Source organism: Mercenaria mercenaria, chromosome 3 (assembly GCF_021730395.1).
Source record: "Mercenaria mercenaria strain notata chromosome 3, MADL_Memer_1, whole genome shotgun sequence".
Classification (NCBI taxonomy): domain Eukaryota; kingdom Metazoa; phylum Mollusca; class Bivalvia; order Venerida; family Veneridae; genus Mercenaria; species Mercenaria mercenaria.
The window spans coordinates 95,215,790-95,239,098 of NC_069363.1; the positions used below are offsets into that span (position 1 = coordinate 95,215,790).

Below are 23,309 nucleotides of genomic sequence, written 5' to 3' on the forward strand. Positions count from 1 at the left end.
ACAACAACTAAATAATTCTTGATTCGTTATCACCGATGAAAAATGTACCTTTACAAACTTTTAAAAAAATGTCATGTCAAATTACGACACATGCACGACCACTTTTGGACCAAAACATGTCGGAAATAGTTGAGCCCAGTTTTGTTAAAATTGCAGAAAATCTGGAAGGTGCAGAAGGTCCTGTGTTTGACAAACATGGAAGCTTTTACATGGTTGCACCACTAGGAAGAGATAACAGCGAGAAAAAGCCTGAAGGTGATGTTTTGAAAGTGGACGTAGAAAGTGGAAAGGTAAAACATGCATGTCATGTGACAATAGGCAATGACCTTGACCCTAAAGTAAACCAAAGAAGTATAAAATACACAGAATGGCAACTGGCTGTAATCTCCCGTGACCTTGTGTCAGAGCGTGAATCAGCGTTATCTTAGAAAAACAAACATCGGCGAGCATGGAGTTAAATTTGTTCCTTTAAAACTACATTTAAAATACATGTTAGCTTTTAAAGTAACATTAGTTTAATGTGAAATAGTCTTAAGACACAAAGTACACGTTTCTTACCATCAAAAGAAGCGTGGTCATACGGTGATAATTAATTTACCGATGAATAATTGCTTTCGCATACAAAATGGCGCGTGGAGAACGGGTCACTTCCGGTAAATGAAATCTCATTCAGTTGTCACGTTTTTTTTGGCGAGATTTGCTCTATATGCCTTTCAAGTTGCCGATCTATTTATTTTTGTAGCTCTTTGAGTAAACACATTTTTTAAGGTTCATCAAAAGTGTTTGGAGACCACCCCTCAAGTGAATATTAATTTTGGACATTTATGCAGGTCTCGTAGACCATTTATAATTAATATACTGAATTGTTCAATGGTAGAAGGAATTTCTTAATTCAAAGGAAAGCTTCTTTTGGAATGTTTTGCTCAGGTGAGTTATTGTGATCGCTGCTCAGGTGAGTTATCGCGATTGCTTGACGTCCGGTGTCTGTCTGTCGTCTGTCAACATTTAGCTTGTGTATGCGATAGAGGCTGTATTTTTAAATTGATCTTCTTGAAATTTGGTCAGAATGATTGCCTTGATAAAATCTAGGTCAAGTTTGAATATGGGTAATCTGTGATCAAAAACTAGGTCACTAGGTCAAATCAAAGAAAAACTTTGTATATGCGATAGAGGCTGTATTTTTCAATTGAACTTCATGAAGTTTGGTCAGAATGATTGCCTTGATGAACTTCATGAAGTTTGGTCAGAATGATTGCCTTGATGAAATCTAGGTCGAGTTGAGTTCGAATATGGGTCACCTGGGGTCAAAAAGTAGGTCACTAGGTCAAATCAAAGAAAAACCTTGTGTATGCGATAGAGGCTGTATTTTGCGATTGATTTTTTATGAAATTTGGTCGGAATGATTGATGAAATCTAGGTCATGTTCGAATATGGGTCAAAAACTAGGTTACTAGATCAAATTAAAGAAAAACCTTGTGTATGCAATAGAGGCTGTATTTTTCAATTGAACTTCATGAAATTTGGCCAGAATGATTGCCTTGATGAAATCTAGGTCAGCTTTAAATATGGGTAATCTGGGATCATAAACTAGCACTAGGTCAAAACAAAGAAAAACATTGTTTATGTGATAGAAGCTGTATTTTTCAACTGATCTGGATTCTTCATAAAATTTGGTCAGAATGATTGCCTTGATGAAATGTAGGTCAAATTCGAATATGGGTCTTCTAGGATTAAATAGTAGGTCACTAGGTCAAATGAAAGAAAAACCTTGTGTATGCCAGAGAGGCTGTATTTTTCAATTGATCTTCATGTAATTTGGTCAGAATGATTTTCTTGATGAAATCTAGGTCAAGTTTAAATATGGGTCATCTGGGGTCAAAAACTAGGTCATATCAAAGAAAATACTTGTTTAAACTCAAGAGACCACAGTTTGGGTCCAATCCTAATGAAAATTGTCCAGAATATTTGTTTCCATGAAATCCCTAGGTCAAACATGTTTACACTGTCATGGTGTGTTTCTCAGGTGAGTGATCTTGGCCCTCTTGTTAACTTGGCTTTTCGAAGAAAATATAGAGCTATTGCACTCACCCCACTGAGCATCTGCGTCGCCGTTGGTTAAAGTTTTTGATAAAGTCAAATATCTGTGTTACAATCAGAGCTATTGACTTGAAACTTAAAATAGTTATTTACTATCACAGTCTACACCGGGAGAAATAGTCCCTATAACTCTGATTTGAATTTTGACAGATTTATGCCCCTTTTTAACTTAGATTTTTAGCTCACCTGAGCATGAAGTGCTCAAGGTGAGCTTTTGTGATCGCCCTGTGTCCGTCGTTCGTCCGTCTGTCGTCAACAATTTGACTGTTAACACAATTTTGGCCTAAATTCAATGAATCTTTGTCAGAATGTTACCCTTAATAAAATCTTGGACGAGTTCAATATTGGGTCATCTGGGGTCAAAAACTAGGTCACCAGGTCAAATCAAAGGAAAAGCTTGTTAACACCCTAGGGGTCACAATTTTGGCCCAATCTTAATGAAACTTGGTCAGAATGTTACCCTTAATAAAATCTTGGACAAGTTCGATATTGGGTTATCTGGGGTCAAAAACTAGGTCACCAGGTCAAATCAGAGGAAAAGCTTGTTAATACTCTAGAGGTCACAATTTTGGCCCAATTTTAATGAAACATGGTCAGAATGTTACCCTCCATAAAATCTTTGATGAGTTTGTAATTGGGTCATCTAGGGTCAAAAACTAGGTCACTAGGTCAAATCAAAGGAAAAGCTTGTAAACACTCTAGAGGTCACAATTTTGGCCCAGTCTTAATGAAACTTGGTCAGAATGTTACCCTCAATAGATTCTTGGACGAGTTCAATATTGGGTTATCTGGGATCAAAAACTAGGTCACCAGGTCAAATCAAAGGAAAAGCTTGTTAACACTTTAGAGGTCATAGTTTTGGCCCAATTTTAATGAAACATAGTCAGAATGTTACCCTCAATAAAATCTTGGACGAGTTTGTAATTGGGTCATCTAAGGTCAAAAACTAGGTCACCAGGTCAAATCAAAGGAAAAGCTTGTAAACACTCTAGAGGTCACAATTTTGGCCCAATTTTAATGAAACTTGGTCAGAATGTTACCCTCAATAGTATCTTGGTCGAGTTTTGATATTGGGTTATCTGGGGTCAAAAACTAGGTCACCAGGTCAAATCAAAGGAAAAGCTTGTTAACACTGTAGAGGACATATTTATGACTGTATCTTCATGAAGCTTGGTCAGAATGTTAATTTTGATGATCTTAAGGTCCAGTTTGAATCTGGGTTATATAGGGTCAAAAACTAGGTCACCAGGTCAAATCAGAGGAAAAGCTTGTTTACACTATATAGGTCACAATTTTGGCCCAATTTTAATGAAACATGGTCAGAATGTTACCCTCAGTAAAATCTTTGATGAGTTTGATATTGGTCATCTAGGGTCAAAAACTAGGTCACTAGGTCAAACCAAAGCAAAAGCTTGTAAACACTCTAGAGGTCACAATTTTGGCCCAGTCTTAATGAAACTTGGTCAGAATGTTACCCTCAATAGAATCTTGAACGAGTTCAATATTGGGTTATCTGGGATCAAAAACTAGGTCACCAGGTCAAATCAAAGGAAAAGCTTGTTAACACTCTAGAGGTAACAATTTTGGCCCAATTTTAATGAAACATAGTCAGAATGTTACCCTCAATAAAATCTTGGACTAATTTGTAATTGGGTCATCTAGGGTCAAAAACTAGGTCACCAGGTCAAATCAAAGGAAAAGCTTGTAAACACTCTAGAGGTCACAATTTTGGCCCAATTTTAATGAAACTTGGTCAGAATGTTACCCTCAATAATATCTTGGTCGAGTTTGATATTGGGTTATCTGGGGTCCAAAACTAGGTCACCAGGTCAAATCAAAGGAAAAGCTTGTTAACACTGTAGAGGACATATTTATGACTGTATCTTCATGAAGCTTGGTCAGAATGTTAATTTTGATGATCTTAAGGTCCAGTCAAATCAAAGGAAAAGGTAGTTAACACTTTAGAGGTCACATTTATGACCATATCCCAATGAATCTTGGTCAGAATGTTAATCTTGATTATCTTTAGGTCAGTAGGTCAGGTGAGCGATACAGGGCCTTCATGGCCCTCTTGTTTTATTAAAGTTTTATTTAATGTCCAATATCTCTGTTACTATCAAAGCTATTGAATTGAAACTTAAAATAGTTATTTACTATCAAAGACTACCCCATAAGTAATTTTCTGATTACTACTATTTTTTTCAAAGTTTTTGATAAAGTCAAATATCTTTGTTACTATCAAAGCTTTTGACTTGAAACTTAGAATAGTTATTAACTATCAAAGTCTACACCAGGAAAAACAATCTCCATAACTCTGATTGAAGTTTGACAGAGTTATGCCCCTTTTTAACTAAGATTTTTTTAATTAAAGTTTTATATAACGTCCAATATCTCTGTTACTATCAAAGCTATTGACTTGAAACTTAAAATAGTTATTTACTATCAAAGACTACCCCATAAGTAACAATTCCCATAACTCTGATTAGAATTTTGACAGATTTATGCCCATTTTACTTGAAAAGCTCTAGTTCAGAGTCAAGCACTGAGAAAAGTCGAGTGTGTTGTCTTACGGACAGCTCTTCTTTGTTAATGGCAGTGGCTAGAGAACCGGAATGGTTCCCTAGATAGCAACAACTGCAGGAAAGATAACTCTTAATGAAATATTGTTAACTTACATATTTTCTTGCACATACAAAACAGTGTACTGTGTTTTGTTATTTTGACAACTCTACTTCATTTTCATTTTGTAATTTTGCAACATTTTGAAATGTATATGTTTTGTAACATTTTCAACACTGGAGTACCTGGAGAAATATGATAGGCACACAATAAGTATAGACATGTCAGAATATTTTTGAAAATGAAGTTTGATATTTAAATTTCTACAAAACAGAATGTGGACGAGCAAAGTACATGTGATTTTATATGAAAATTTATTATCCAAACATAGGATCCATAACAACTTCTCTTGAAAGACACTTCTATACTTTATGAATAGTTTGGTATACATTTTATGAAAAACAAAGGCTTATGAGGCAAAAAACATAAAACAAAAATTCACCCGAGGGGCAGATAGCTTTTATCCTAAACTATCAAAGCTATTGCTTTAAAACTTGCAACACTTGTTCACCATCATAGGCTGACCCTGTACAGCAAGAAACATAACTCCATCCTGCTTTTTGCAAGATTTATGGCCCCTTTTGGACTTAGAAAATATCAGATTTCTTGGTTAAGTTTTATGTTTAGGTAAACTTTTTCTCTTAAACTATCAAAGCTATTGCTTTGAAACTTGCAGCACTTGTTCACCATCATAAGCTGACCCTGTACAGCAAGCAACATAACTCCATCCTGCTTTTTGCAATAATTATTGCCCCTTTTGGACTTAGAAAAATCATTTTCTTGGTTGAATATTATGTTTAAGTCAACTTTTCTCATAATATCAAAGCTATTGCTTTAAAACTTGCAACAGTTTTTCACCATCATAAGTGGACATTGTACATCAAGAAACATAACTCTATCCTGCTTTTTGCAAGAATGATGGCCCTTTTTAGACTTAGAAAATCATGGGTAGGACAATATTTCTATTATACAAAAAAAATCAGATGAGCGTCAGCACCCGCAAGGCGGTGCTCTTGTTTTTAACCAAAAGTTTAGTAAGGGAAAACAATAGAAAAGTGTGACCACTATATTCTATGAAAATTTTTGAAAAACTGCTAACTCCTGTAATGATAAATTATTTTTTGCTATTTTTAGCTCACCTGTAACGTAGTGACACGGTGAGCTTTTGTGATCACCCTTCGTCCGTCGTCCATCCACAATTTCGTGTCTGCACGATAGTGGTTTCATTTATGATTTGATTTTTACCAGACTTGCACACAACTTGTATCACCATAAGATCTTGGTTCCTTTCTTGAACTGGTCAGATTCTATTATGGATTCCAAAGTGATGGCCCCTGAAAGGGCCAGAATTAGTTATTTTGACCTTGTCTGCACAATAGCAGCTTCATTTATGACTTGAATTTAATCAAACTTGCACAAAACTTGTGTCACCATAAGATCTCAGTTCCTTTCTTGAACCGGCCAGATCCCTTAATGGGTTTCAGTGTTATGGCCCCTGAAAGGGCCAGAATAAGCTATTTTGACCTTGTCTGCACAATAGCAGCTTCATTATGTCTCACCCAGGAGACATATTGTTTTTGCCTTGTCCGTCCGTCCGTCCGTACGTCACACTTCATTTCCAAGCAATAACTGGAGAACCATTAGACCTAGAACCTTCAAACTTTATAGGGTTGTAGGGCTGCTGGAGTAGATGACCCCTATTGTTTTTGGGGTCACTCTGTCAAAGGTCAAGGTCACAGGGGCCTGAACATTGAAAACCATTTCCGATCAATAACTAGAGAACCACTTGACCCAGAATGTTGAAACTTCATAGGATGATTGGTCATGAAGAGTAGATGACCCCTATTGATTTTGGGGTCACTCCGTCAAAGGTCAAGGTCACAGGGGCCTGAACATTGAAAACCATTTCCGATCAATAACTAGAGAACCACTTGACCCAGAATGTTGAAACTTCATAGGATGATTGGTCATGAAGAGTAGATGACACCTATTGATCTTGGGGTCACTCCGTCAAAGGTCAAGGTCACAGGGGCCTGAACATTGAAAACCATTTCCGATCAATAACTAGAGAACCACTTGACCCAGAATGTTGAAACTTTATAGGATGATTGGTCATGAAGAGTAGATGACCCCTATTGATTTTGGGGTCACTCCATCAAAGGTCAAGGTCACAGGGGCCTGAACATTGAAAACCATTTTCGATCAATAACTAGAGAACCACCTGACACAGAGTGTTGAAACTTCATAGGATGATTGGTCATGAAGAGTAGATGACACCTATTGATCTTGGGGTCACTCCGTCAAAGGTCAAGGTCACAGGGGCCTGAACATTGAAAACCATTTCCGATCAATAACTAGAGAACCACTTGACCCAGAATGTTGAAACTTTATAGGATGATTGGTCATGAAGAGTAGATGACCCCTATTGATTTTGGGGTCACTCCATCAAAGGTCAAGGTCACAGGGGCCTGAACATTGAAAACCATTTTCGATCAATAACTAGAGAACCACCTGACACAGAGTGTTGAAACTTCATAGGATGATTGGTCATGAAGAGTAGATGACCCCAAATGATTTTGGGGACACTCCGTCAAAGGTCAAGGTCACAGGGGCCTGAACATTGAAAACCATTTCCGATCAACTAGAGAACCACTTGACCCAGAATGTTGAAACTTCATAGGATGATTGGTCATGAAGAGTAGATGACCCCAAATGATTTTGGGGTCACTCGGTCAAAGGTCAAGGTCACAGGGGCCTGAACATTGAAAACCATTTCTGATCAATAACTAGAGAACCTCTCAACCCAGAATGTTGAAACTTCATAGGATGATTGATTATGAAGAGTAGATGACCCCTATTGATTTTGGGGTCACTCCATCAAAGGTCAAGGTCACAGGGGCCTGAACATTGAAAACCATTTCCGATCAATAACTAGAGAACCACTTCACCCAGAATGTTGAAACTTCATAGGATGATTGTACATGTAAAGTAGATGACCTCTAACGATTTTGGGGTCACTCTATTAAAGGTCAAGGCCACAGGGGCCTGAACATGGAAAACCATTTCCAATCAATAACTTGAGAACCTCTCAACCCAGAATGTTGAAACTTCATAGGATGATTGTTCATACAGAGTAAATGACCCCTATTGTTTTTGGGGTCACTCCGTTAAAGGTCAAGGTCACAGGGGCCTGAACATTGATAACCAGTTCCGATCAATAACTTGAGAACCACTTGACCCAGAATGTTGAAACTTCATAGGATGATTGAACATGCAGAGTAGATGACCCCTATTGATTTTGGAGTAAGTCAATTACAGGTCAAGGTCACAGTGGTCTGTTCATGTAAAATCATTTTTTGGAAATAACTTGAGAACCACTTGACCTACAATGTTGAAACTTAATAGGATGATTGGACATTCAGAGTAGATGACCCCTATTTATTTTGAGGTCACTTGATTAAAGGTCATGGTCACAGGAGCCTGAACAGTGACTTGAGAACCACTAGGCCCAGAGTGTTGAAATTGAGCGGAATGACTGGACATGCCAAGTAGATGATCCCTATTGCAGCCAACCATCAGTGTCTGTTTGACTTTCGCTCCTGACCCCTATTGACTTCTTGCCTATAGGATTTTGCATTTGGGGAGACATGCGCTTTTTAGCTCACCTGTCACATAGTGACAAGGTGAGCTTTTGTGATCACCCTTCGTCCGTCGTCCGTCGTTTGTCCGTCCGTGCGTCCGTCAACAATTTCTTGTCTGCACGATAGTGGTTTCATTTATGATTTTATTTTAATCAAACTTGCACACAACTTGTATCACCATAAGATCTCGGTTCCTTTCTTGAACTGGCTAGATCCCATTATGGGTACCAGAGTTATGGCCCCTGAAAGGGCCAAAATCAGCTATTTTGACCTTGTCTGCACAATAGCAGCTTTATTTATGATTTGATTTTTACCAAACTGGCACACAACTTGTATCACCATAAGATCTTGGTTCCTTTCTTGAACTGGCCAGATTCCATTATGGGTTCCAGAGTTATGGCCCCTGAAAGGACCAGAATTAGCTATTTTGCCCTTGTCTGCACAATAGCAGCTTCATTTATGATCTGAATTTAATCAAACTTGCACAAAACTTGTGTTGCCATAAGATCTCAGATCCTTTGTTGAACCGGCCAGATCCCCTAGTGGGTTCTGGAGTTATGGCCCCTGAAAGGGCCAGAATTAGCTATTTTGACCTTGTCTGCACAATAGCAACTTCATTTATAATTTGATTTTAACCAAACTTGCACACAACTTGTATCACCACAAGATCTTGGTTCCTTTCTTAAACTGGCCAGGTTCCATCATGGGTTCCAGAGTTATGGCCCCTTAAATGTCCAAAATTGGCTATTTTGGCTTTTGCAGCCATATAGAGACTTCATTTATGGTTTTATTTGATACAAACTTCCAAAATATCTTCAACAACAATAAATCTTGGATTCCATAACAAATCAAATCCAATCATAGTTTCCAGAGTTATTTTATATCTGATTACCTCCCCTGATTGTAGTCAAAATGGATTTATATCAGTAAGTACCTACAGGACTTATTTGAAATTTCATTATTGTCATTAGTTGGACCGAGCCAATCAGGGTAGATAACTATGGACTGATTTTATGTCAAATTACCTCCCTTTATTTCAAATTAAAATGGGTATATCTCCGTAACTAATGAAGATACTGATCTGAAATTTCATTTATGTCAGCAGATTTATTTGGCAGATCCTTCTTTTGTTAACTTACAATAATTTTCTTTTGAATTACTTCCCTTCTGCATTACTATAAATAGCCTATTTTTAGTAACTTTTTTATTATTGGCCGTAGGGAAAAACCGAGACCACTTTTCTGTGGTACAACATGGATGGTACCTCCAATTTTTAGATGTATTTTGACATATCTGTACCTTGTAAGAATTTTGTTTTTCTTTTTGGTTAAATTCCTTTCCTTTGTTGTTCCTGTCCTTTGGACTTAGATATTTTTTCTGAGGACCTTCTTGTCCTCAAGTGCAATGATAACAGGTGAGCGATATAGGGCCATCATGGCCCTCTTGTTTACAAAAGCATTTTCTAGTTTATGATTTGATTTTAACCAAACTTGCACACAACTTGTATCACCACAAGATCTTGGTTCCTTTCTTGAACTTGCCAGATTCCATAATGGGTTCCAGAGTTATGGCCCCTGATAGGACCAGAATTAGCTATTTTGACATTGTCTGCACAATAGCAGCTTCATTTATGATTTGAATTTAATCAAACTTGCAAAAAACTTGTGTCACCATAAGATCTTGGTTCTGTTCCTGAACTGGCCAGATCCCATAATAGGTTCCAGAGTTATGGCCCCTTGAAAGGGCCAGAATTAGCTATTTTGACCTTGTCTGCACAATAGCAGCTTCGCTCTGTAATTCTTGGACCCCTTGAAGGATTTCAAAGAAACCTGTGCAGAGCTTAGAGGTCAAAGGTCATATGACTTTGTTTTGTGTGTATATTGCTCTGCATTTGCGTTGCATTGCAGTGCTCTTGTTTTTATTTGACAGATCCTTCTTTTGTTCACTTACAATAATTTTTTTTAATTACTTCCCTTTTACGTTACTATAAATAGCTTATTTAGTAACTTTTTTATTATTGGCTGTAGGGAAAAACCGAGACCACTTTTCTGTGGTAGAACATGGCTGGTTCCTTCAATTTTTAATTGCGTTTTGACATATCTGTACCTTTAAGAAAATTTCAACTATATTTTCTCATGATTCTTTTGATTGATCTTGATTATGATTTTTAGCTCACCTGAGCAATGCTCAGGTGAGTTTTTCTGATCGCTCAATGTCCGGCGTCCGTCGTCCGTCGTCTGTCGTCTGTCGTCCGTCGTCTGTCAACATTTAGCTTGTGTATGCGATAGAGGCTGTATTTTTCAATTAATCTTCATGAATATTGGTCAGAATGATAACCTTGATGAAATCTAGGCCGAGTTCGAAAATGGGTCATCTCGGGTCAAAAACTAGGTCACTAGGTCAAATCAAAGAAAAACCTTGTGTATGCGATAGAGGCTGTATTTTTCAATTAATCTTCATGAATATTGGTCAGAATGATTGCCTTGATGAAATCTAGGCCGAGTTCGAAAATGGGTCATCTCGGGTAAAAAACTAGGTCACTAGGTCAAATCAAAGAAAAACCTTGTGTATGCGATAGAGGCTTCATTTTTCAATTATTCTTCATAAATATTGGTCAGAATGATAGCCTTGATAAAATCTAGGCCGAGTTCAAAAATGGGTCATCTCGGGTCAAAAACTAGGTCACTAGGTCAAATCAAAGAAAAACCTTGTGTATGCGATAGAGGCTGTATTTTTCAATTGATCTTCATGAATATTGGTCAGAATGATTGCCTTGATGAAATCTAGGCCGAGTTCGAAAATGGGTCATCTGGGGTCAAAAACTAGGTCACTAGGTCAAATCAAAGAAAAACCTTGTGTATGCGATAGAGGCGGTATTTTTCAATTGATCTTCATGAATTTTGGTCAGAATGATTACCTTGATGAAATCTAGGCCGAGTTCGAAAATGGGTCATCTGGGATTAAAAACTAGGTCACTAGGTCAAATCAAGGAAAAACCTTGTGTATGCGATAGAGGCTGTATTTTTCAACTGATCTTCATGAAATTTAGCCAGAATGATTACCTTGATAAAATCTAGGCAGAGTTCGAAAATGGGTCATCTGGGGTCAAAAACTAGGTCACTAGGTCAAATCGAAGAAAAACATTGTGTATGCAATAGAGGATGTAGTTTTCAATTTATCTTCATGAAATTTGGTCAGAGTGATTGCCTTGATGAAATCTAGGTCGAGGTTGAATATGGGTTATCTGAGGTCAAAAACTAGGTCACTAGGTCAAATTAAAGAAAAATCTTGTGTATGCGATAGAGACTGTTTTTTTCAATTGATTTTTATGAAATTTGGTCAGGATGATTGCCTTAATGAAATCTAGGTCAAATTTGAATATGGGTCATCTGAGGTTAAAAATTAGGTCACTTGGTCAAATCAAAGAAAAAACTTGTATATGTGATAGAGGCTGTATTTTTCAATTGATCTTCATGAATTTTGGTCAGAATGATTGCCTTGATAAAATCTAGGTCGAGTTTGAACATGGGTCATCTAGGGTCAAAAACTAGGTCATATCATAATCTGAGAAAATGCTTGTTTTATCACAAGAGACCAATTTTTTGGTCCAATCTTAATGAAAATTGGTCAGAATATTTGTTTCCATGAAATCACTAGGTCAAACATGTTTTACACTGTTATGGTGTGTTTCTTAGGTGAGCGACCTAGGGCCATCTCGGCCCTCTTGTTTGACCTTCTTGTCCTTAAGTGCAATGATAACAGGTGAGCGATATAGGGCCATTATGGCCCTCTTGTTAGATACATAAATACAGACAAACTGCCGCGAATTTTCACTTGTCTTGCTACAATTTGAAGTCATCCTGCAATTTACTAAGAAAACATTATTTTTACAGACAGCATCCAGTTTAAAGTGTGTTGAAAGTCAATGAAAACAGTAAATACTGGAATCTTGTTTTTGACCATTGGATGTCTAGCAAATGTAATCGTAATGTGGTACTGTAATGTAGCTGGGCAGATTTTAGAGTTGCAAAAACTAACTGCTTTTCATTTTAAATCAATTTTTAGCTTGACTTTTTGGAGAAAAAGTAGAGCTATTGCACTCGCCCAAGCATCGGCCTCACCATTGGTTAAAGTTTTTGATGAAGTCAAATATCTCTGTTACAATCAAAGCTATTGACTCGAAACTTGAAATATTTATTTACTATCAAAGTCTACACCAGGAGAAACAATCCCCATAACTGATTTGAATTTTGACAGAATTATGCCCCTTTATAACTTAAAAGTTTTTGGTATAAGTCTTTTTCCCTCGGACACTAGTAGGAAATTGTACAGCCTGGTATTCTGAATCCTCAAAAAACAAGGTGGTCATAATTTAAAATAAAAAATCTTCAAACCTCATCTTCTAAATTTGAAAATGCTTTTGAAGAAGTGTTCCTTTAGTAACAGTTGATGCCGAATGTTGTTTTTTTTTTTTTTGCTTGGATGTAAAGTCAAAGCTTTTAATTCTGTTGAAAGGGTAAAGATTTTCGGATATATTGTTGTTTCAGGTAGATATTCTGTGTTCACCACAAGATGGAGACAGAGGAGGGATCCCTGCCGGCTGTCAGTGTGACCTTGACAACAACATCTGGATAGCTGATATGGCACTTGGTATACTCAGGATGGATACATCAGGAAAATACCAACAGGTGGTTATATTTTTCAGCTGGCTCTTCAGATGAATGGTAAAGTCTTTACCTTTGTTGGTTTGAGGGTTATTCAACCAAGATTGGTGACCAGTCTCAGAATGCCGTGTTGCCATTGGTCATTTACAATAATGTCAGGTCAAAGTCAGCCAATCAAATGGGTGATGGTCATTTTGAATTAAAGTACAAGAAAAAAAGTATGCATCTTATACTGTGATGCCTAATCCTGTATTTGCCCTTTTATAAAGCTTTTTATAATCAGTTCATATTCAGGCTTCTGATACATTTGCATTTTGCATAACATTTAGATTAAGTTTTACTTTGACTTTTAGACATTTTTTTATCCAAAATAATTTACTACATAATTATATCAATTAATGCATTTAGCATAGTCGACTCGTTTTTTCTCATTGATAGATGTTTAAAGAGGACAGTTCAGGACGTACAATGCAAGGTTGTAACGACTGTGCATTTGACTATGATGGTAATTTATGGGTCACTGCACCGGCTGGGGATATAGCACCTGCAGAGCTTAAACGGTCATTTGAGGTAATATGATCAATTTTAATCTAATTATCATTACATGCTCATGTGCAAAGATTTCTTTTCTATACACATTTTGTCAACATTTTTGTCTTACCAATATTTCAAAAATGTTGAATATGTATGCTTGGCATCACTGGCACAACAAAATATATTCTACCGGACATAATTATGTCCCCCCCCCCCACCACATATTGTTTTTTCCCTGTCCGTCCATCAGCACACTTCATTTCCGATCAACATCTGGAGAACCATTTGACCGAGAACCCTCAAACTTCATAGGATGGTAGGGCTTATTGTTTTTGGGGTCACTCCTTTAAAGGTCAAGGTCACAGGGGCCTGAACATGGAAAATCATTTCTGGTCAGTAACATGAGAACCACTTGACCCATTATGTTGAAACTTCATAGGATGATTGGACATGTAGAGTAGATGACCCCTACTGATTTTTGTCACTTGATCATAGATCAAGGTCAAAGGGACCAGAACATGGAAAACTGTTTCTGATCAGTAACTTTAGAACCATTTGACCCAGAACATTCAAACTTCATATGGTGGTAGGACTTACAGAGTAGATGACCCTTATTGGTTTTGGAGTCACTCGAGCAAATGTCAAGGTCACAGGGACTTGAACATAGAAAACCGTTTCTGATCAGTAACTTGAGAACCACTTGACCCAGAATGTTGAAACTTCATAGGATGATTGGACATGCAGAGTAGATGAGCCCTATTTATTTTGGGGTCACTCAGTCAAAGGTCACAGGGACCAGAACATGGAAAACCGTTTCCAATCCGTAACTTGGGAACCACTTGACCCAGAACATTGAAACTTAATGGGATGATTGGACATGCTGAGTAGATGATCCCTATTGCAGGACTTCCGCTCCTGTTCCCTATTGACTGCTTGCCTTTTACTACTATGCTATGGGGGAGACATGTGCTTTTCTACAAAAGCATCTTCTAGTTTATACTGGTTGCTGCTGGGATGTTAATTAAAAGTATCAGGTCATACGATAGGCCATGTTTAGCCAAAAGAGTGAGGCTACATTTTGCTTTTGATAAATTATGCTGGGGTAGTAGTCTTTAGACATGTAAAGTACTAAGTAGCTTCAAATGGTGTTTTTGCCATGAAGTTTTTCCACAAAGCAGTCTTGTAAAATGTATTATATGAGAAGGCTTTATCTTGTTTAAATAAGTCCTCTATATCAATAATTCTGTCCGAATGGCAATTTTTAGGACAAGTCAAAGGGAAGTTCATTGTTCTTAAACAGTTGAACCAGATGTGTGTCAATAGGACACAGGTGCTTCACTTTCTATCACTGTATATCACTGTATATGGTTTCATGACATAACTGAAATGTTTTTTGTTTTTTTAAATTTTCAACACAAAGTTTAAAGCACTAAATGCATACTTTTCACTAACTCAAGGACCATAACTCGTGTGTAGAGGAGTGAAAACCCAATGACAACACCAGGTGCACAACTTCTCATGCTGTATAACAACCCTCTAAGGTTTTGTGACTCTGTGTCAAGTACATAGAGGATATTTGTTTGTTTTGAGTGAATATGGAAAATATCTCATTGAGAAGTGAGAAAATTTCAAATATTTTGACGACCGCGTAGCGCGAGTGAAAATGTGAACATTTTCTCACTTTGAGGTGAGATATATTCCATATTCACGAAAAACAAACAAATTTTCTTTTTATTTTATGCTCGGTTACTTTGAGATGTGCGTTTTGCAAATATTTTTAATCTCAGCGCGGGAAACAGACGCCCGTAAACAGACATGACGTCAGACGTGTTGTGACGTTAAAAAGATGCACACAACATAGTTCCATTTTATTTTTTGCTGCAAAATGTTATGAACAATTCCTAATCTTTTATTACTCTACTTTAAATACTTCAAGAGGTATCTGCAGCACAAACTTGTTTGTTATTTATGCATATTCTTGACTTAATCAAGGGGCAATAGCTCTAGTCTGAAGGACAGAAATTTCAAAGGTGCACTTCACTTGTTGAATTATTTTTCTATTATGTTTTATGATACTAGGTCAGATAAGTTTTAAGATACTTGTGACACAAACCTTCATGTCCTTTTATGCATATTTTTTACTAAGTCAAGGGCCATGACTGGTCTGGCTTAATGTTTGGGTATTGCATTAAACCTTTCTCACTTTTATGTTATCGAGGAAGAATATCTAAATACTATTTCATTGACTTGTGAAAAAAAAAATCTCCACAGTATGAATCATTTTGATGTGTTTATCACCAGGAACCATTTGGATCAGTATACTGCCTTACCAAAGATCAGAAGCTTGTAAGAATAGAAGGTAACTTAAGATTTCCCAATGGTATAGCTGTTCTTCATACAGATGATGGCAAGCCGAGCAAACTGATTGTTGCAGAAACCCCTACTAAACTTCTGTGGCAGTATGATATAAAAGGTCCTGGTGAAGTAGGGGAGAGAAGTATCTGGGGAAAATTGCCAGGTATGTATACTCTGTCTTGTTTTCTAGCACATGTTTTATTTCCATTTTGCTACATTTTTTTACACTACCCAGTTAAAGATTTAAAATATTTTAAGAAGAAAACCTTTACATTGAGGGTATACTTCAGTTGATTTAGTCTAGCGGCAATGTAGCTATGTAGAGGCATATGGAGTCAGTTCATTTTTGAAAACAGTAAAAAAAAAATGTTTTCCAGTAGGATCATATTTTGAAATGCTAAATGGTTGCATCTCATTTTCCCCAGCAACATTTTTGTTTAGTTACTTTTTGCATAGAGAAAAAAATTACAATTTTAATGACTTAAAGCATTTTTCTTGAATTTGGCTTACCTATAGATTTTTAAATCCTAAAAAAGGTTATGGTTTTGTCAACAGGTGACCATGAAGGAGGGCCAGATGGTATGGATTTTGATGAACATAACAACCTAATTGTGGCAAACTGGGGTGGTGGCCATCTTGAAGTATTTTGCTCAACTGGAGGTGATCCTGTGACAAGGATCAAATGTCCTTTTGATAAACCTAGTAATGTTCATTTCAAGCCAGGTTCTAGTACTGTGTTTGTGACAGAGCACCAATTTAACGGGCTGTGGAAGTTTGAGTGGAAACACAAAGGCAAGAAACAATACTGTGAAACCAAATAATGACAACCATATTAGTATTTACATGATTATTATATTATTTAGAATAGGTTGTAGATTTTATTATAATATCAAAATAAGACTGTGATTTTACTGTGATTCATTGTGTTCATTCTGAAATAGTGTTATTTAATCAATATTTCATTATATGCTTTTCATTTCTGTGTAATATTAATCACAATGTCACATATATATGAGGGTTGCTCCAGATGTCACTGCAACCATAAAAATCATATATATTGTAAAAGAAAAACAATAATTCTAACCAAAATACCTTTATCTACTTACAGTATTTCCCCAGAATTTTATCAAATTGTATTGCATACTTTTGGAGATATCAACATTAAGTGGAAATCATGTAAATGGCAAATGCCGCATTACACAGATGTTACTTATGACAGAAATAAAAAAAACATGTCACAAAGCAGTAACATGACATTGTGTTTACGCCATGTTCCATATGTAATGTTACTAAAACAGAGATGTTACATCAGTTTTAATGGCAGAAAGATGTCACTTCACATGAATAAACTTTTATATGATTTGATGTGCTATTTTGATGTTAATTGGGCATTATCTTTTGATTTTTTTTTTACATTTATAAAAAAATATTTTACCATGTGGCAACATGGTGTCAGTGGTATACTTTATTTATATTTTACATTTTTGCTAAAACAGCCAAATGTAAAGCATGTCTTGAGGATTTTTATCATAATACAAAAATGAAAAAAAAAGTTCTGTGGAGGCAGTGACATTGCTTCTTGATCAACCCTTGTATATCTTATATAAAATGCTGTGTAAATTAAGACATTCAAAATTGATCAAGAGGACTTAATTCACTGAATCTATGTGAAGCATACTTCTAGACACAAATATGCTAGTGGGATCTTATTATGCTTTGGTGCTAATCTGTATATTTTTGGTGTTGGATTTGTAAGATGAATTTTATGAGTTGACCTTGATTTCTTTGACTCACTTGTTTAGATTTGACCTTTAAGGTCATTTTTAGCTTGACTATATGAAGTATATGGAGAGCTATCCTACTCAACCCGGCGTGGGCGTCCTTCTGCGTCCCCACCTTGGTTAAAGTTTTTTTACACTTTCTCTTTTTTCTCCTTATCTCTGTTATTACTTGATGTTTTTGTTTCAAACTTAAAGTAGTTATTCCTCATAATCACCCACATCATTGGCACAAGGGCCATAACTCTCACACCAATATTTCATGAATTATCCCCCTTTTTACTAAGAATTTTAAAAGGATAAAGTTTTGATGCACTTTCACTACTTAATTATTACAAAATGGATTTGATTCAAACTGAACATAGTTGTTTCATATCATCTCCCACATCATATGACACAAGGTCCATAACTCTGGTACCAATATTTAATGAATTATCCCCCACTTTTACTTAGAATTTCAGGTTAAAATTTTGACGCACTTTCACTTTATCTCAGTTATTACTAAATGGATTTGATTCAAACTTAAAATAGTTGTTTAACATCATCACTCACATCATATGACATAAGAGCCATAACTCTTGGAACAATATTTGATGAAATATCTCCCCTTTTTACTTAGAATTTCAGGTTAAAGCTTTGCTGCACTTTCACTCTATCTCAGATATTGCAAAATGGATTTGATTCAAACTTAAAATAGTTGTTCCACCTTATTACCCACATCATATGGCGCAAGGTACATAAGTCTTGCACCAATTTTTCATGAATTATGGCCCCTTTTACTTAGAATTTAAGGTTAATTTTGATGCATTTTCACTATATCTTAGTAATTACTAAATGGATTTGATTCAAACTTGAAGTAGTTGTTCCACATCATCACCCACATCATATGACACAAACTCTTGCACTAATATTTTATGAATTATGTCCCCTTTTTGCTTAGAATTCTACTTACTTAGTGTTTTGATACACTTTATCTTTATCTCTCTTATAACTTAATATTTTTGACACAGACTCAAATGAGATGTGGAACCAAAATTTGTAGTCCTGTTTGGCGCCATATAACCTGCATTTGTGTTGGTGCACTGTAAAACCTAAATAAATAAATAAATAACAGACTCAAGCTATTGTGCAATATCTTCATCCGCCATTGGAGTCATTCAACACTCCAGTAAGAACTCCAGCTTCCTCAGATGTGCCCAGTTTCACTATCCAGCATCGAAATAGTCAAGGGCACTGTCTCCTGTGACAGCTCTTGTTATCTCACCTGTCATGTAGTGACAAGGTGAGCTTTTGTGATCACCCTACATCCGTCATTGTCCGTCCACAATCTCTTGTGAACACGACAGAGACCACATTTTGCAATAAATTTTGATCAAACTTGCATACAGCTGGTATTGGCATAATATCTCAGTTCCTTTCGAAAACTGGCCAGATCCCATAATGGGTTCCAGAGTTAAGGCCCCTTAAAATTTGCTATTTTGGCTTGTGAACATGATAGAGACCACATTTTGCAATCAATTTTAATTAAACTTGCACACAACTTGTATTGGCATAATATCTCGGTTCCTTTGGAAAACTGGCCAGATCCCATCATGGGTTCCAGAGTTGTGGCCCCTTAAGCGCCAAAATTTGCTATTTTGGCTTTTGCAGCCATATAGAGACTTCATTTATGGTTTGAATTGATACAAACTTGCAAAATGTCTTTAACAACAATAGATCCAATTGGATTCCATGATGAATCCTATGATCCAATCATAGGTTCCGGAGCTACGGCCGCTGATTGACCCCTGAAAGAGCCAAAATTTGTTAATGTTTACCTTGTGAACACGATAGAGATCATAGGTTGTAGAGTTACTGCCCCTGAAAGGGGCAAAATTTTCCATTTTGACCCTTTTAGCCATACAGACAGGTTTCATTTATGCTTTGATTTGGTACAAACTTGCACAGAACGTTTATGACCCTATGTTCATGGAACTTGGTAAGAATGTTTATCTTGATGATTCCTAGGCCAAGTTCAAAACTGGGTCATGTGGTGTCAAAAACTAGGTCACCACTCAAATCAAAGGAAAAGCTTTGAGGCCACATTTATGACCCTATCTTCATTAAACTTGGTCAGAATGTGTATCTTGATTCCAGGGCCAAGTTTAACAGGTGAGTGATGTAGGGTCGTCATGACCCTCTTGTTGTACTTTATTCATTAGACATCACTACTTATATTCCATTTCTGAGCAGGGCTTGTTCTTCTAATATGGTGCTAGTCAAATTCTGTATGGAGAATACACATACCAGATAACATTTTACTTTGACTCAGACATTGAATGTTTAGTTAAATTTCATTTAACTTTCATTAAATGCACATAAATGATAATATCACATTTTGTGTTAATACAAAGCTTTAATTTAACATATTACGTTTTAATGAAGTACAACAGAAAGAGACAATTTCTGTATCTCCTGAATAGTTCTAGTCATGTTACAGTGTGAGAGACTTCTTGTATGTGTATAATATTCAAAATACAAATATGCTACATACAAATATAACATTAACATTAACAGGGGTCTACAGGGCTGAGTGGTTAAGGTGGATGACTTCTAATCACTTGCCCTTCACCAATATGGGTTTGAGCCTCACTCAGGGCATTGAATTCATGTGGGGAAGCCATTCAGCTGGCTTACGGCAGGCTGATAGATCTACCCAGGTGCTCTTCCCCCTCTGCCCATGATGAAATGATGCATGGAGGGGCACCTGGGGTCTTCCTCTACCATCAAAGCTGGAAAGTCGCCATATGACCTATAAATATGTCAGTGCGACGTTAAACTCAACAAAAATATATATATATATATATCATTAACAGAGTCGAGGGTGGGAATTGATTCCAGTAACTTACATGTAGACTGGACAATGTCATAATGTTTATGTGATAGAGAAAATGCAACATTCCTTGACATTAATGCCATGACTAAGTGAGGGAAAACACGACATGCATGATAATACAATTTGTTTCATTCTGCGTCTTCATTGTTGAATCATCAGAATACAAACTTGGTAAAATAGTCCCCCAATATTTACAAAAGGAAAGTATTTTTTTGTTGTTTTAAAGTTGTTTTTTATTATTTGATATACATGTGTTATGTGCCATATGACTGGTATCTACAATATTCAGAGAATAGTTTTATAATAAATAAAATATTCAAACTTGTTTACTGTTCGTGTTATAGTTTCGTAGTCCTGATATCACTGTTTTTTAAAGCAACCTCAGAATGGACACTTTTATCTTTAGCTCGACTATTCAAAGAACAGTTTGAGCTATTCTACTTACCCTGGTGTAAGCATCAGCATCACACCTTGGTTTTTTGCATGCAAGTACATACAGCTATCATTTAACCCTTTTCCAATCATATCGCCCCAATCCGCCCTTATCGCTTATCCAACGAAACGCCTCAATCCGCCCGTGCTGTCTACAAACGATTCGCCTGAAACCGCCCGGATAATGCACTGTTTAATATTCGTCTTTTTCCGATTGAAAACGACGAAAACTTATTGGTTTAAAAGTTTAAATCGGTTAGGAAAAGTTCATTATACGATCATGCCCGAGTCTCGCTTTCAAAACGTTACTATTTATACAGCAAATTTTGGAAATCCCCAACTCATTTTCAGAAAATAAAATTGTACATGTACCAAAATGGCGGATAGCGATAGAGATTTCGGACAATTTTGTCACGACGATATTTACGAAATTCTACGTCGGGATCCAGATTCAGATGTGAATATTAGTGATATTTGGTCGGAGAAATTATCAAGCGACTCTGATACGTCTGAAATAGTAGAATTATACTCGTGACAAATAGAAAATAACTCGGAATGTGACACCCCTTTGGAAGACCTACGACCGTTGATGAATTATTGAAATCTGACTCGAATATTTCATCGAGGTATGTTAGGGACTTTATTCGTGATGGCGAACAAAATTTGACTGAAATATCAAATAGTTTTTATAATTTGTTTGACACAAAGTTCGATTCATTTTTTTAATGATTGCTGAAGAAACCAAATTTTTTATGGTACTGGTACAAGGCAAGAAATTCAACATAAACATCAACAGATTGACTGAAGGGATGATGATGTTTGGGAGGCTCAGGGAGAAACAACAGCAAATGAAATACGGACTTTCTTCTTTGGTTACGATAATCGTCAGAAAACGTAACATTATGTGAAATATTTCTGGAGCTCCGATGACCGACTTCGAGTAGAGGGTTTTACCAAAACATGCTTATTCAACGTTGGTGTAAGTTGAAAAATCATCTCAAATAACCGTGATCAGCCTGATCCGACCGACAATGTCGCGACAGGTTATTCAAAGTCTGGCCACTTATACACCTTTATAACAGAAATTTCAAGAGTGATATTACCCATCCAAGTCGTAATCTGTCAGTTGATGAAGCAGTGATTGGTTTCAAAGGCCGGTTTTTGCTGAAACAGTAAATACTAAATACCTAATTAGCCGAAAAATGGGGACTCAAATCACGAATGTCGGCAGACTCTATTTATTCATTTATTAAACTTTATTTATCTATTTATTTATCATAGTTTTCGTTCAGGCAATCTCATAGCTTTTCAAAGAAACATTTGGTCAGGTGTCAAATTGAACTACTTGCATATGAATAAAATCTGTATTAATTTTGTTGATTTTTTTTGTTTTAATTTAATAGAAAGTACAAAAAAATAAAACAGTAAACAAATCAAGGAAGTGTTAAATGTAAATATCAATGGGAGATATTGTTTAGTCATGTATATAGACAAATATTTCAACTATGATATATATATAATACAATTTCATTTGCAGTATATAGTATATATTTTATGTGTTTATATATAATTATGAATGTATTGCAAGTTTGTACATAATCAGAATTTAATTGTGCATAAATAATGTCAGTGTAAGATGTGATAAAATGGAAAATAAAGCAATAAAAAAGGAATTTATATCAGAGGAAATCAGCAAATATCAACTAAGTGTCAATGACTGGAAATTATTAGTGTTAATTGAGTGGGGATTAAATAGACATACTCCCCACTAAGATCTTAGCAAGTGTCATCTACTGTAAGTTTATTTAATTATCTTCCATCCTGTGCATGTGTTGTTATGTTTTTTGCATGGCCTTTGTTACTTTGAATAGTTTAAAGTGAAACACCCCCTCATTTTTATGTGAATAACTGGCAAAATATTATCATAGGCAAATATCTCTGTTCAGACAGGCTTATCAGATCACACAGATCTATGTTCCCAGTAGGTATAGGTTTCCAGTGGAGTACTGATTGGAAAAGGGTTAAGGGCATTAATTCTGAAACTTAATTATTTTCGTTTTAAGTTTAGTTTTGCATGGAAGCACATATAGCTATTATTTAAAGGCATATAGCTTTGAAACTTAGTTTTCATTTTCTAGGTCAATAACCAACCTCACTGGGTCAAGTCCCATAACTCTGACATGTATTTTGGCCAAGTTGTGCCCCCTTTTGGACTTGGAATAGATAAATAAATAGATATTTTAACATTTAGGGTAGTATTCCTGCTTCTTGGACAACAATTTGAAAAGTCAAGTTGTCTTATGGACAGCTCTTG

General features: G+C 36.2%; 1 protein-coding gene across 1 annotated transcript; it reads left to right on the top strand.

The window, feature by feature from the left end:
* Positions 1 to 82: 82 nt before the first annotated feature.
* Positions 83 to 20,888, top strand: LOC123523974 (diisopropyl-fluorophosphatase-like). The gene is made up of 5 exons (XM_045301785.2): positions 83 to 290; positions 12,905 to 13,045; positions 13,460 to 13,591; positions 15,857 to 16,073; positions 16,466 to 20,888. The coding sequence occupies exons 1-5, from the start codon at positions 117 to 119 to the stop codon at positions 16,729 to 16,731; spliced, it is 930 nt and encodes a 309-aa protein (XP_045157720.1). The 5' UTR covers positions 83 to 116; the 3' UTR covers positions 16,732 to 20,888.
* The last annotated feature ends 2,421 nt before the right edge of the window (positions 20,889 to 23,309 follow it).